The 15,266-nt window shown below is 44.0% G+C and overlaps 1 protein-coding gene across 3 annotated transcripts in view; it reads right to left on the bottom strand.

Annotated features, from left to right (window-relative positions):
* Positions 1-15,266, bottom strand: part of LOC124148370 — a 59,166-nt gene that overhangs the window by 29,964 nt on the left and 13,936 nt on the right. For 2 of the 3 annotated variants that reach the window (XM_048398081.1, XM_048398082.1), the window contains exons 1-11: positions 13,998-14,144; positions 13,317-13,364; positions 12,520-12,835; positions 12,086-12,196; positions 10,140-10,250; positions 8,702-8,863; positions 7,111-7,297; positions 5,997-6,110; positions 4,365-4,552; positions 2,228-3,292; positions 554-667 (exon numbers count right to left, since the gene is read on the bottom strand). In XM_048398081.1, coding sequence (XP_048254038.1) covers positions 554-667; positions 2,228-3,292; positions 4,365-4,552; positions 5,997-6,110; positions 7,111-7,297; positions 8,702-8,863; positions 10,140-10,250; positions 12,086-12,196; positions 12,520-12,835; positions 13,317-13,364; positions 13,998-14,032 — 2,451 coding nt within the window. In that variant the 5' untranslated portion in view covers positions 14,033-14,144. Of the gene's footprint in view, positions 1-553; positions 668-2,227; positions 3,293-4,364; positions 4,553-5,996; positions 6,111-7,110; positions 7,298-8,701; positions 8,864-10,139; positions 10,251-12,085; positions 12,197-12,519; positions 12,836-13,316; positions 13,365-13,997; positions 14,260-15,266 lie in introns of those variants that run through there. The other variant, XM_046519431.2, reaches the window with a different exon arrangement.

Raw genomic sequence — 15,266 nt, 5'->3', positions numbered from 1 at the left:
CACGTGATTGCGAGAACTACATGTTGACATAGAATCGTCAAACTACAACAAATATGACTTTTAATGAGTCAAAGTATGGCAATTATGGTATATGTATCCATTCTCTGTCAACTAAAGTTCGTTTCAAGGCATCAATAATGGTAATCTGACCGTGGTTGTTGTTAATAACGGTGAGTTGTGCGATCTACCAATCACTTCACACATGATTTCGCCAAAATTAATAAAAACAAGATTAAAAGGATTTTTGAATAAAATTAATGAAAGAAGTTACAAACATTAGTCCAGAAATACAATGAACACTTTTTATAACCACACAATGTAATTACATGATTAATTTGCATACTTCAGTACGGATTTGTCAACATAGTATTTCCGGTGTTACATGCTCACGGTAATGTCTTCGTGTTGGGGGAAAAAAACCATCAAAACTCATTATGGTGTGTATAATGCGCTCAGCCTTCTACACAGCCGTGTTGTTTTTTTTAAAAAGTGAGCACAATACTCAAGAAAATACGGCATGATAAACTTACGTCGCACACAGGCTACCACTGACCTTGACAAAGACGGATCTGACCGAGTTGTTGACCTTCCTGCGGGTGTGCGTCTGCTCCTCGGGGTTGCTGAGCGCCGTCTGGATGATGTGCACCATGTCCTCACTGAACTCCTCCTGCAATATGGTTACCATGGTAACTGACCCTAAACACATGCAGGCGCTAAGAATATGACCAAAAACATTGAAATGATTTACGCTGCACTCAGCAATATTCCAGCTATATGACAGTGTTCTTAAATAATCGAGTCTGGACCAGACAATCCAGTGATTAACATCATGAGCATTGATCCACGCAAGTGGGATACGATGACATGCATCAACCAAGTCAGCAAGCCTGACCACCCGATCCCGTTAGTCGCCTTTTACGACAAGCATAGTCGCCTTTTATGGCAAGCATGGGTTGCTGAAGACCTACTCTAACCCGGATCTTCACGGGTCTCTTAAATAATTGAGTCTGGAACCGACAATCCAATGAATGACATCATGATACAACATGGGATACAACATGTACAATCATCCAAAACTGGCTCCCACAGGAGATATCACTTTGGTGAGATCAAGCGATATCTACATTGTAGATATCGCTGCAATGAAACTGCATCGCAATGCTTTCCAGACCATTGTGATGTCATTGGTTACCATGACGTCACAATCTAATGACATCACTAATGGCTCTGCTACTGAAGCTGTTAGCAGTACTTTTTACACTTAAAGGGCAAGTTCACACGGAAATGAACCAATTTTTCTTGTACTTTTTCCACATTAAAAGTTTTAACATAGAAGTGTCATAGACAAAAATATAAAAACATCATATTTAATTAACATATTTTTTGCATTAAAACGATTTATATTTTTCACATTTACCAAGTGTTCTATTTCCATAACAAAAACACCATGGCTTATGCCCCTTGCAATATGACGTCATTGGTGCCAATTGATAAACATTATGACGTCATCATGCTTTGTTAGAGCCGCTTCACGTGGTGTAGGTACAGTTTTGTGATTCTAGCGTCTCAGATGCCAGCCAGAATTGTGTTATGCTGAGTCACTACTGCGCCAGAGTGTGTCGTAGACCATGTTGTTTGACCGCAAACTGGTCCTTGATATCTTTTGCGTTGAGAATAGACAGGGACCCAGTTGAATTGGCACCAATTACGTCATAATCTAAGGGGGATAACTCAGGCCTATTTCGCTCGTCAAACGAAGGCCTCATAACGGCATATCATTTTAACACTATTGTGAGCTTCCTACTTTCACTGTGAAAAAAAATTAGTGTATATTTTCAAACACAGATACTAATTAATTCTAAAATTGCGTTTTGTTTAGAAAAAGAAAGAAAGTGATTTTTGCGTGTACACTTCCCCTTTAAGACACTGCTAATTACTGTCTACAAACTGAAAAAGTTGGAAGAATGATGTTGGATGATAAATAAAATCTCACCCTCGTGTCTTTTCATATAAAATATATCAACACTCGTTGACAAAATTGGAAAAAACCCTCGGCAAGCCTAAGAGTTATTCCACTTTTATCAACTTGTGTTGATATATTTGACATCAAAAGACACGAGGGTGAGATTCCCAATATTGTAAGTAGAATAGACAATGGGGGATTATATTAAAAAAGAATTTATCCCATCGTAGAATATTTTTTTCAGATGTCCTACTGCCAACCCACCACACTCTCGTAGACATTGGTCTCTAACTTGTCGCGCACGGCTTCGAAGTCCGTCGGGAAATCTCTGCTGTCACAGTATTTCTTTTTCCCCGCAGACGAGTCCGGCGTCATCACCGTGACACTCCCGGACCCAGACTTAGTGGGCGTCTGATTGTTCACTGTTTGCATGCTGGCAAGGGACTCCAAGTCAGACGACTTTAGCGGATCGGCAAGCTTCTCCACCGAGTCGACCTGCACCACCATCGACATGCTGGAGTCGGAGGTATCCACGAACATTGGGGGCGTGCTGGCAGAGAGAGTTGTCTCCCCTGATATGTTGCCTTCTGCTTCGGCGACACTGTCCGTCTTGTCGAGCACGGAACCCGAGACAGATGGAAGAATGAGGGATGATTGGTGCTGATCCTGAGAACTGTGGTCGTTCTTTGAACCCGTGTCTCTCTCGGGACTTTCGCCGTAACTTTTCAAGTACGACAACAATTCCTGGTCGTCCTCCGTGCCTATCATGTCGCTTGCCGGCAATTCGGAACTTAGTTTTTCGAATTTTCCATCGACAACATCCTCCTTCCTTAAATCACTCTTTTCACAACTATCCGTCTCCATGGAAACTGTATCCCTGGCGACAGGTTTCAGGGAGTCGCTTGTTCCCTGGCTGTCTATCTTTGTGGCATCACAACACAACGCTGGAGTCTCTTTGTCACTCAGTAAACACTCGTCAATTATTTTGAAAATATTCCTCTCCGTTTCCATGGAGATTTTCTCTTCTGTGTCTTTTTCACAATTCACAGCACTATCACAGATTGTGTTCACAGGGTTTTCGGACACACTCCCAGGCACGGCGCTAATATCAGTTCCCATGGCAACAGAGTCTGTTTGAGCAGGAATTGTGCCTGGTGCCTGTATCGCTGAGTCTGACTGGGGGGAGGATGCCACGGGTAAGTTTTGTGGGGAGGATAGCACTTCGGATGTGGAGGATTGTGTCACCATGGCAACAGGAGTTACACACTTTGCAGGAGAGCCCTTGCCCTTTGGACTAGACTTTCTTTTTTCAGCAGACCTTCTCTCCTTCTGGAAAATAAGAAGGAAATGAATGGATGGAAATCATGTTTGATGGTGATTAATGTTTTACCCTTGTAAGACATCCTTACCTTGTCAGTGTAGCAGGGCGTGGAGTCATCCCACAGATGACATCCTTAGCTTGTCAGTGTAACAGGGCGTGGTGTCATCCCACAGCTGACATCCTTACCTTGTCAGTGTAGCAGGGCATAGAGTCATCCCACAGATGACATCCTTACCTTGTCAGTGTAGCAGGGTGTGGAGTCATCCCACAGCTGACATCCTTACCTTGTCAGTGTAGCAGGGCGTGGAGTCATCCCACAGATGACATCCTTACCTTGTCAGTGTAGCAGGGCGTAGAGTCATCCCACAGATGACATCCTTACCTTGTCAGTGTAGCAGGGCGTAGAGTCATCCCACAGATGACATCCTTACCTTGTCAGTGTAGCAGGGCGTAGAGTCATCCCACAGATGACATCCTTACCTTGTCAGTGTAGCAGGGCGTAGAGTCATCCCACAGATGACATCCTTACCTTGTCAGTGTAGCAGGGCCGAGTCATCCCAAAGATGACATCCTTACCTTGTCAGTGTAGCAGGGCGTAGAGTCATCCCACAGATGACATCCTTACCTTGTCAGTGTAGCAGGGCGTAGAGTCATCCCACAGATGACATCCTTACCTTGTGAGTGTAGCAGGGCCGAGTCATCCCAAAGATGACATCCTTACCTTGTCAGCTAGCTGTGTGGATAAGGCATCTGACCTCGGTTCGATTCCCATCAATATCAATTACCTTGTCATCAATGTTTTGGTTTTTTTGTTTGTTGTTTTATGCTACACTCAGCAATAATCCAGCTATATGACGGCGGTCTGTAAATAATCGAGTGTGGACCAGACAATCCAGTGATTAATATCATGAGCATCAATCCCGTTAGTCGCCTTTTACGACAAGCATAGTCACCCAGTCATCATCTGAGTATTTACAATGTCTGTGTGACGCCACACCCCTTGTTATAGCGCGAGTAATCGTGATAACCATAGCCATCCGAAAACGTATGATCCGCCGATACACGGCAGGGGGGACTCACCTTCTCGTCACGCTTGAGCAAATGCTGGGCACACTTCATGCTGAGCAGGTTCAACAGGACGGTCTTGAGGCTGGCCACGAACTCCGCCCTCAGGAGCCGCTCCCAGGGGGCGGGGCGCTGCTTCTCACAGATCCGGCACGTGTAGTGCACATCCTCCGGCAGGCACGACAACAGCTGGTACATCTCATCTGGAAACATTGAGTCAGTTTGGTTTTGGGGCGGTCGGGTAGCCTAGTGGTTAAAACGTTTGCTCGTCACACCAAAGACCTGGGTTCGATTCCCGACATGGGTACAATGTGTGAAGCCCATTTCTGGTGTCTGGAGTTTGGTTTTACGCCGCTTTTAGCAATATTCCAGCAATATCACGCCAGGACACCAGAAATGGGCTTCACACATTGTACCCATGTGGGGAATCGAACCCAGGCCTTTGGCACGACGAGCAAACACTTTTAACCACTGCAGTCATGGAAAATATGTCAATAATAATTTAAGAGCTACATATTTCCCTTTTATTGTATTTGGGGAATTTGGTTCAAAATATCAAAATGATTCTGCCAACATCATACAGGCATAAGGAAGAGAATTTGTGGATGTCAACTTCTTTATTATGAGGAACACAATGTTTTAGAGAATACTTACTCCTTCATCAGGTGAATGTTTGTTTGTTTGTTTGTTTGTTTGTTGTTTAACGCCGCACTCAGCAATATTCCAGCCACATGACGGCGGTCTGTTAGAAATCGAGTCTGGACCAGACAATCCAGTGCTTGACAAGATCTATGCAATATGGATCGATGACATGCATCAACCAAGTCACCGAGCCTGACCACCCGGTCCCGTTAGGCGACTTTTACGACAAGCATAGTCGCCTTTTACGGCAAGCATGGGTTGCTGAAGACCTATTCTACCCCGGATCTTCACGGGCCCCATCAGGTGAATGAAGGAGTAAGCATATACTTTGAAACATTGTTTTCCTCATAATAAAGAAGTTGACATCCACAAATTCTCCTCCTCATGTGTATCACTTCTAAATACCCTTCAAAGACATCATAGAAATTCATTTATTTAAAGACAAGTACAGAAGACGAGTGTAGACATAGTTCACTCGTCCTCAGAGTGTGAAGCTAATCCTGCTTGAACAGGACGAACATATTAACTACATTTACATGTTCTGTTAGTTTTATTCAGTTCCAATTTGTAGTGAGTGAGTTGGGTTTAACGCCGCTTTTAACAGTATTCCAGTTATATCGCGGCGTGTCAGCTTAATGTGGGAGGAAAGCCCGAAGTGATGCAGGTTTCAGACATTTACCACTTCGGTGAAACTCACGAGCGCGGGTATGGTGCTGACAAACCTAGAAACATAATCAGGGCAAACCGGGATTCGAACCCACAATCATAGGTTTCTGGCTTGCCCAAGGGACGCAACTCTGCACAGCGAATCGCGGCGCCTTAGACGACTGGGACACCCGTGCCCCCTTCCAATTTGCAGAAAAAACTGAAGCATTGAGAACTGGCTCAAAACTACCATCTTGGGATTTTTATTGGTCCTCAGCACAAGTTAATAGTTTGGGGCTAGAGGACTTGCGTGAGCTCAAAAGACTTCAATGACTGTCATTTCGCTGAGGTACTACTCACCTGACAACTGCTCACACCGAGCATGCACCCAGCTCTCACACTTGACACACTGGATCATCTTCGACTCCCAGTCGTCATCCGAGTAGCACTTGTGACAGATCGGGCAGAAGTTCCCTGTAACCATGGTAACAGGGGACATAATGGTAATCAGTGGCGTGTCAACCACACATAATAATTTGAAGAAGTGTCACACATTCAAAAATTTACTAAAACGAAAATAAATTTCTTTAACCGAGGTGTGTGTTTCTGGTGTTTCATAAAATCATGAACCAAACATCCAGCTTTTGAAATTTGTCATTACTCGTGCACAGTGAACAACGACTTAATTTCAGTGAAGAATGTTTGTGACAATGAGATCCATCTTGTGCTAGGCAGTAAACACTCTATAACTCACCATGTGAGTGAGTGAGTGAGTGAGTGAGTGAGTGAGTGAGTGAGTGAGTGAGTGAGTGAGTGAACAAGTGAGTGAGTGAGTGAACAAGTGTGTGAGTGAGTGAGTGAACAAGTGAGTGAGTTTGGTTTTACGCCACTTTTAGCAATATTCCAGCAATATCACGGCGGGGGATACCAGAAATGGGCTTCACACATTGTACCCATGTCGGGAATCAAACCTGGGTCTTCGGCGTGACGAGCGAACGCTTTAACCACTAGGCTAACTGACCGCCCCCTAACTGCCATATGACACAGTTGAACAAATCAACTCAACTCAAAAGGGTGCACGGGAATCATGCACTCATGAATACGGTGTTAGCGTTTGGCGTCTCAACGTGCGTGACTCCTGTGCACCCTATTGAGTTGAGTTGATTGGTTCAACTGTGTCATATGGCCCTGTGACGCAGGGGTAGCATTATGCAGATGGCTGTTTCAATGAATGCTCGTTCCACCCGTGACGAACAGGTCTGGTTGTTGATGAAATATAGTGATAGCTAAATAGACAGATTTTTTATTCATGCACCGATTGTCTTTAAATGTAATATCCAGTTATGTATGACTGTTTAATAATCTCATACCAACTTTGACTGGAGTAGGTCCGATAGTTTTTTTAGATATTGTAGTAAACTCGGTACCTTAAATTACCTTCCAGACTATAGGTACAATGTGTCATGAGACTTACCCTTGTCCATGAGTTTGCCGCACTCGTAGCAGAGGGAGAAATCGTAGGTCCAGGTGGCGTTGGTCCCGGTGCCGGGGGTGGTGGCGCCACAGCTCTTGCACCGCACGCACTTTGTACACACCCAGATGTTCTTCTTGGACGGCCGCGTTGGGTAGCTCGGACCAAGACATTCGGGATGATACGTGGACTGCAAGAGTGAGCAGGTGAATGTACAGGTGAGTGATTACAGGTAAACAATCAGGTGAAAAAACAGGTGAATGCACAGGTGAGTGATTACAGGTAAACAATCAGGTGAAAAAACAGGTGAATGCACAGGTGAGTGATTACAGGTAAACAATCAGGTGAAAAAACAGGTGAATGTACAGGTGAGTGACTACAGGTATACAATCAGGTAAAAAAACAAGTGAATGTACAGGTGAGTGACTACAGGTAAACAACAAGGTGAGTAATTACAGGTAAATGTACAGGTGAGTGATTACAGGTAAACAATCAGGTAAAAAAACAAGTGAATGTACAGGTGAGTGACTACAGGTAAACAATCAGGTGAAAAAAAGGGGAATGTACAGGTGAGTGATTACAGGTAAACAATCAGGTGAAAAAGCAGGTGAATGTACAGGTGACTGATGACAGGTAAACAATCAGGTGAAAAAAACAGGTGAATGTACAGGTGAGTGATTACAGGTAAACAATCAGGTGAATGTGCAGGAGAGTGATTACAGGTAACCTTCAGGTGAATAAACAGGTGAATGTACAGGTGAGTGATTACAGGTGAATAAACAGGGGAGTGATTAGCTGGTAAACAATCAGGTGAATAAACAGGTGAGTGATTAACAGGTAAGCAATCAGGTGAATAAACAGGTGAATGTACTGGTGAGTGATTACAGGTAAACAATCAGGTGAAAAAACAGGTGAGTGATACAGGTAAACAATCAGGTGAGTGATTACAGGTAACAATCAGGTGAATAAACAGGTGAGTCATTACAGGTAAACAATATGGTGAAAAACAGGTGAGTGATTACAGGTAAACAATCAGGTGAATGTACAGGTGAGTGATTGACAGGTAAGCAATCAGGTGAATGTACAGGTGAGTGATTAACATATAAGCAATCAGGTGAATAAACACTTGAACGAACAGATGATCAATTAACAGGTAAGCAATAAGGTGAATTAACACGCATGTGAACAGGTGAGTGATTAACAGGTAAGCAACCAGGTGAATAAGCAGGTGAATGAACAGGTGAGTAATTGACAAGTAAGCAATCAGGTGAATAAACACTTGAACGAACAGATGATTAATTAACAGGTGAATACAGGTAAGCAATCAGGAGAATAAACAGCTGTGTGAACAGCAAGTAAACAGGTGATTAAAAAGGTGAGTTAACCGAGTCTGGAGAATGAAATTTATGTAGATGCCAGTACCTCGGTTCATTCTTAGCGGTTTAATGTGACTGGAAAGCCAAAAGTGGCAGTGGTTATAGCTGACCAGACATTCCTGATGATCAAGCAAATTCAACAGCACCTTTGTTACACCTTTCAGTTCTAACAACATTCTTCACCTACTGGGGACATATCTATCCAGCTTTCTACTGACCTGACATCGGTCACATCGCAGGAGATGGTTCTGGTGGCCGCACACATTACAGAACTGACAGCGCCGACAGCACCAGTTTTCCATGTTCTCCTCCTCCGGGCGCTCCTCGTAGTCCAGACAGAACAGGTGGAATGGTTCGCAGCACGCCGTGCAGTAGATCAGCTGTAACAGGGCAGGAAGCAAAATCTTTACATGCCAGTTTTGTGAATCTCACAAACAGGTCCGAGACACAAAAATTTGCAACTACATTCGAAATCTATTTGGTTCGTGTTTTGTTTGTTCCTTTCTTTCTTGTTTAACCCCACACAGAGCAAGATTCAAGCTATATGACAATGGTCTGTAAATATATCTATATCTACATCTCCAGGGCTTACATTACTCTGTGCAGAGTTGTGTCCCTTGAGCTTGCCAGAAACCTTTGATTGTGGGTTCGAATCCTGGTTCGCCCCGATTATGTTTCTAGGTTTGTCAGCACCATACCCGTGGTCGTGGGTTTCACTGAAGTGGTAAACGTCTGAGACCTGCATCACTTCGGGCTTTCCTCCCACATTAAGCTGACACTCCGTGATATAACTGGAATACTGTTAAAAGCGACGTTAAACCAAACTCACTCACTCAATTACATTTCAGTAAACCTTCACTAACCACAGGATCCATTCCCATGGTACTCACGACTTCAAATTACCCGCCGCCCTTAATTTGAAAAATCATAAAAAATTTACCGACCAATCAAACGTTGAGAAAAGGACATGAGCAAGAGAGTACTTGACACTGCTAGTTTTAAGGACATGAAGACATTTGATCAAAAAGATTTTTGAGAGCTTTCATTTGCAAGTCAGTCAGTTTTTCAATGTTTAAATTCTCGCAAACTCTATCGTAACCAATGGGACTGGCCGCCATGTTGTTGATATTGCCAACCCAATGATGAGACTGGTTTGTAACTCGCATTCTGATTGGTCAGTCATACTGAGTACCGTAGCCAATCAGATTGGCTAATGAAAATCAAGGGCAGGTAATTTGAGATCGTGAGAACCGCGGGAATGGGTCCAGGGTTAGGGCAGGTTTACCAAAATGAGTGAGTGAGTGAGTTTGGTTTTACGCTCTTTTAAGCAATATTCTAGCAATATTACGGCAGGGGACACCAGAAATGGGCTTCACACATTGTACCCATGTCGGGAATCGAACCCGGGTCTTCATCGTGACGAGAGAACGCTTTAACCACTAGGCTACCCGACCGCCCCGTATACCGAAATGAGGGCCCAGGTTCTGTTTTACACAGACGATAAAACGTTAGAAATTGGCACTAGTTCTTGCCAAACTACCCAATAGTTAAGGTATCACAAGGACTAGAAGAAATTAGCCATTTTGAAGGGTTCTGCTATATGTTATCATTGCTGTACTACCCCTGGGCCAGGGTTTGGGGCGGGCTGGTCCTCACCTCGTGTTTCCCTGCACTGCCACACAGGTAGCAGACAGTCCTGACACAGGCCGGCGCCAACATGGTCAGCGCCATCCCCTGTTGCCATGCCAACTCCACCTGACAGCTCTCCTGCAACCCAACAAGAAATACAGATGTCATATCACAGTCAGCAAAACGTAAACTATGTCACATTGGCCTGTGAACAATAGGTGAGGTGAAATGGGGTTTAAGGTGAAATTGGGTTTAACGTCGCGTCCAAGATTATTGCACTTATATAGCGACGTGCATGCACGTGTGTGTGTGTCTGCTTGCTGGTACTAGTCCGGACTGATGCCGATTTATAGTGCTAGCTCACTGAGATACCATGCCGCAGTTTAACATGGATACCCCACTCAGACACAGTATACTGACGCTGAGCCGACCAGTCCTTGTTTTAGCCCCTTAGAGCCGAGCACCGGACAGGGTAACAACAAGTACCATCTTTTAACGTCTTTTGGTATGACGCGGCCGGGGATCGAAACCCGGACTTTCCGCTCTCCGGGCTGACACTATACCACGGAGGCAATTCTGTGAACAATAAACAAGAATCCAGTGAAGCATGAGCAACAATAAACACCATCTGGCCATGATGACAAACAATCAGCCATTTCCCATCTTGACTGGAGTCTCGGAGATGCAGGTCTGTCTTAGTCTGGGACAAAGGGTCTGGTGGTGTCTAGGTTTGTTTGTTTGTTGTTTTACGCTCCACTCAGCAATATTCCAGCTATTATGACCGTGGTCTGTAAATAATCGAGTCTGGACCGGCAATCCAATGATTTACATGAATGACCATCAGTGTTTGTTTGTTTGTTTGTTCGTTTAACGCCACACTCAGAACTATTCAAGCTATTATGACTGTGGTCAGTAAATAATCGAGTCTGGACCAGACAATCCAATGATTGACATGAATGACCATCAGTGTTTGTTTGTTTGTTTAACGCCACACACAGCACTATTCCAGCTATTATGACCGTGGTCTGTAAATAATCGAGTCTGGACCAGACAATCCAATGATTGACATCATAAGCATCGATCCACCGATATTGGATACGATGACATGAATCAACCAAGTCGGCGAGCCTGACCACCCGATCCCGTCAGTCGCCTCTTACAACAAGCAGAGTCGCCTTTTACGGCAAGCATGGATGCTGAAGACCTATTCTACCCCGGATCTTCAAGGGTCCAAAGGCTTTGAGCCCCCTGGACCCCCAAAATAATAACCTTACCCAGGTAAATCCCTAGTGGCTGGAATAAAGAGACAGTGTGGGCTTGGGGGATCAGAAGACCCCAACCAATCAAGGAGGGTGCCCTGATGGGGAGATAGATCACAAAGATCCAAAAGATGGAAATCCAACAAAAACATCAAATGCCAAACTCATTAAAATCACGTCTTAGTTCTTGCTACCGCTAAACAAAGATCTGAGGACATCCCATTACAGGTCACGTCAGACCGACCTTGCGCAAACTTTGACCGACCAATTGAATGACCAATCAGAAGGCAGCTTTCTCGTGCTTTACGGCACAAATTTCAAATTGGCGACTACGCTTCGAAACATATTTTGACAAATTCTCGATTACAAATTTGAAAGCTGAACAAAAAAAAGAGAGCCTGGAATGGCTAATGGATGGTCTAGATTGTAAGGATTCAGTCGTTAAACCCGTAACTATCGTTCCGAATACCCCATGTTAAAGTTTTCGAGATTGAATGATTAGAAATCACATTCTGACTGTCACTTTCATAACCTGGTAAGCGACACACTGATTGGTCGGATGAAAGATCGTTCTGACGTGACCCTTAATGTGATGTCTTCAGATCTTTGTTTAGCTGTAGCGCGAACTGAGCTCTGACTTTAATGAGATTGATCAACTGCCAGAGTATTACATGTTACTGAGCTACATGTAGGATGCGGTGCCAGCCTGCCTACCCTGAAGTCGGCCATGAGAAGATGCGCATCTGCTGAAGGGGTCATCCAGGGTCTGGAACCAGTTGAGATCGGTTTGAGCGAAACACCAGGTGTCTGCAGGGATGTCACTGCCTGGCAATAAACACAACCTCCATGTAGACTAAGTCAGCCACGTGTCAAACGCTTCCATCCAATTATATTGTGAATATAGACACTGTTTGTTGTTTTTGTTGTTTGTTTGTTGTTTAATGCCGCACTCAGCAATATTCCAGCTATATGACGACGGTCTGTAAATAATTGAAACCACCCGATCCCTGGTCGCCTCTTACAACAAGCAGAGTCGCTTTTTACATTAAGCGTGGGTTGCTGAAGACATATTATACCCCGAATCTCCACGGGTCCATTAACCTAACAAGTGGCATTTAGATATATCACTCTAACACAATGTACTTTACCTTTTCTTTGGCCCTGGCGATTCGTCTCGCTTGTGACAACAATGACGCTTTCTTTCCATCATGGAGAGCGGCGTTTGACATTGGGGGGGTGTTGGAGTTATTGGACGATCGGCCGTCGCCATCCTGCACCATTGGGAGGCGACGCCCACCGTTGTTTCCTCCTGTTGAATTGTGGGAAGACTTTGAGGAGTAGGAGTGTCGGCCGTCACCGTCCGTGTGGGAGTCGTCGTCAGGCTCGCGATCACGTGACTTGATGTTTTTTAACACAAATGTCGTTGCAACTTTTGCGTACTTTGGGTTTGAGCATTTCCTTTCGCTGAAATTAATAATCCAACATGGCTGTCCGTGGGAGCAACAATCAGGTGATACCAACGCATGACCGCAGAACAGGTTAATTTACACACTAATTTACACACTTATTTATACATTTATTAACGCCACACTCAGCAATATACCAGCTACATGACGGTGGTCTGTAAATAATCGAGTCTGGACCAGACAATCCAGTGATTGACATAATAAGCATCGATCCACGCAATTTGCATACGATGACATGCATCAACCAAGTCAGCAAGCCTGACCACTCGATCTCGTAAGTCACTTTTTACAAGTATGGGTTGCTGAAGACCAATTCTAACCCAGAAGCTATGAGACCCTAAATACTTGCAGTGAAAAGGCAACAACATTACACAAATAGTCAATCATGGTGATAATCTTTGACGTTTGAATATCTGAAAGACAATTAAAAAATGTTGACCAGCACAGTGCCGTGAAGGAAATGAGGGAGGGCTACTTACACACAGGCCTGTTTCATCACTGACCGCCCACCAAACTTTGGCTTGTCTCTGAAAGGGATGTCAGAATAGTACATGTCATGATGTCACAGCGATGTCAGTGTCAGAAAAAAAAGAGGCATAAGAACCAAAAATCTCGTCTTAATAAAATCAAGACCCTGAAACTCAAGTTGTACTCAGTAAAGAAAAGGTCTCATTTACACAGCCGTCCAAATTCACGCTGGGGGCACGGGTGGCCCAGTCATCTGCAAAAGGCACCACTTCAACCCCTGAATAATACATGTTCCAAGTTTGATTCAACACTGTTGAACAGTTTTTTAGTGCTGCTCCAGAAACAACACCTACCTCCATTTCAGCAAAGTCTAACTTGTGTCCATGGATACACGGAAAAATGAAATTTTGAAACATTCCAAAATAGCAAAAATAAAATTTTTAAAATTACAAAATAGCAAAAGGCACCACTTCAGCATGTGACTGATACATCTTTCAAGTTTCGATCAAATACACTGAATGGTTTTCGAATTCTGACCCAATGGAGTCTATGTCCAACTTTTTTCCAGAAATTTGTTTTAAAAATATAAATTCAAAAAATCCCAAAATATCAAAGGGCACCAGTTCAGTATGTGACTGATAGATTCGGCACAATCCTCCACCATACAGAATTCCTAAGTCAGGTCTACTTACAGGCAATAGATACACTTGCCACAATCCTCCGCCATACAGAATTCCTAAGTCAGGTCTACTTACAGGCAATAGATACACTTGCCACAATCCTCCGCCATACAGCCCTTACACTGGCGGCAGCGGACTTTCCGCCGGCGCCCCGTCTTGGTGAAGGGATAGGTGGCTGCGTGGGACTTGACCGGCGACTTCTTGATGACATGGGACTCCTGGGTGGCGGCGTTGCGGATAATCTCCTCCATGGGGCGCTCGTCATCCGACGACTCTGCAGCACAGTGGCCTCACAATAAACACAGGGTTGGATTTGTTTGTTTGTTTGTTGTTTAACGCCACACTCCTTGCCATATGTACAGGGGGGGGCGAAGTTGATCGGTAGCGAGTTACTGAGGAGAACTGTCATTAAATTACAAAACTTTGGGTTGCAACATTTTGTTTTGATTATTAATAATAACATTCATGAAATAAATAATGTTTCTAATGCTGCTTTACAACTGAGTGCAAGACAAAAACGTTGGGAATGAATTCTGTTGCCATAATAGTCATCCATTAGTTTCAGTATCATACAATCAGATGTATTGCTAACAAATTACATGAACTAAATCTCCCCTCTTCCAACATATTCCTGAAGCAAGAGAGTTAACTGTCTACAAGTCCAGATTCCACCCTTGCCGAACTAGGGTGGAACTTCTGGGCTCGATCATAATCCCACCAGTGGAGTTATGTCCCTTCTATGTCCCTCCTACTGACCAATCAGATTCCACCGCTCACACCACTTGCATTTGCTTCAAACAAAATGGCGGCGTCCAGTCAAGATGATCTCATCAATAATTAAGATATATGTTGTAATTAAACGAGTCTTACTTTGCAAAGTGCATCAAGTCATTTAAGCACATTGATTAAAATCATGAAAAGATTTGGAAAATATCAATTAAAGCCTGGTTGACAGTAAATATGCTTTGTAGATCCTGCAGTCGACTGAAATCTACAAGTTGAAATCTATGTGTTTACAAACCAGATGTGTAGTTTGTTACACGATTTTGATTGGACTATCCATAGACTCGTTAGTCCAGTCAGATTGTAACTCAATAATTCCAGCCTAGCTCAGCAGAGTGGAACTGGACAGTTATAGTCAGTTAACGCCCTTGCCTCGGGGACATGCTTTTCCCACAATCCCCTTGCCTCGGGAACATGCTTTTCCCACAATTCCCACGCCTCGGGAACATGCTTTTCCCACAATTCCCACGCCTCGGGAACATGCTTTTCCCACAATTC

This window comes from Haliotis rufescens, unplaced genomic scaffold (genome assembly GCF_023055435.1).
Source record: "Haliotis rufescens isolate VD_foot unplaced genomic scaffold, xgHalRufe1.0.p SCAF_18, whole genome shotgun sequence".
NCBI lineage: Eukaryota > Metazoa > Mollusca > Gastropoda > Lepetellida > Haliotidae > Haliotis > Haliotis rufescens.
Note: the sequence above shows the minus strand (reverse complement) of the source record. Positions and strands in the feature narration are given on the sequence as shown.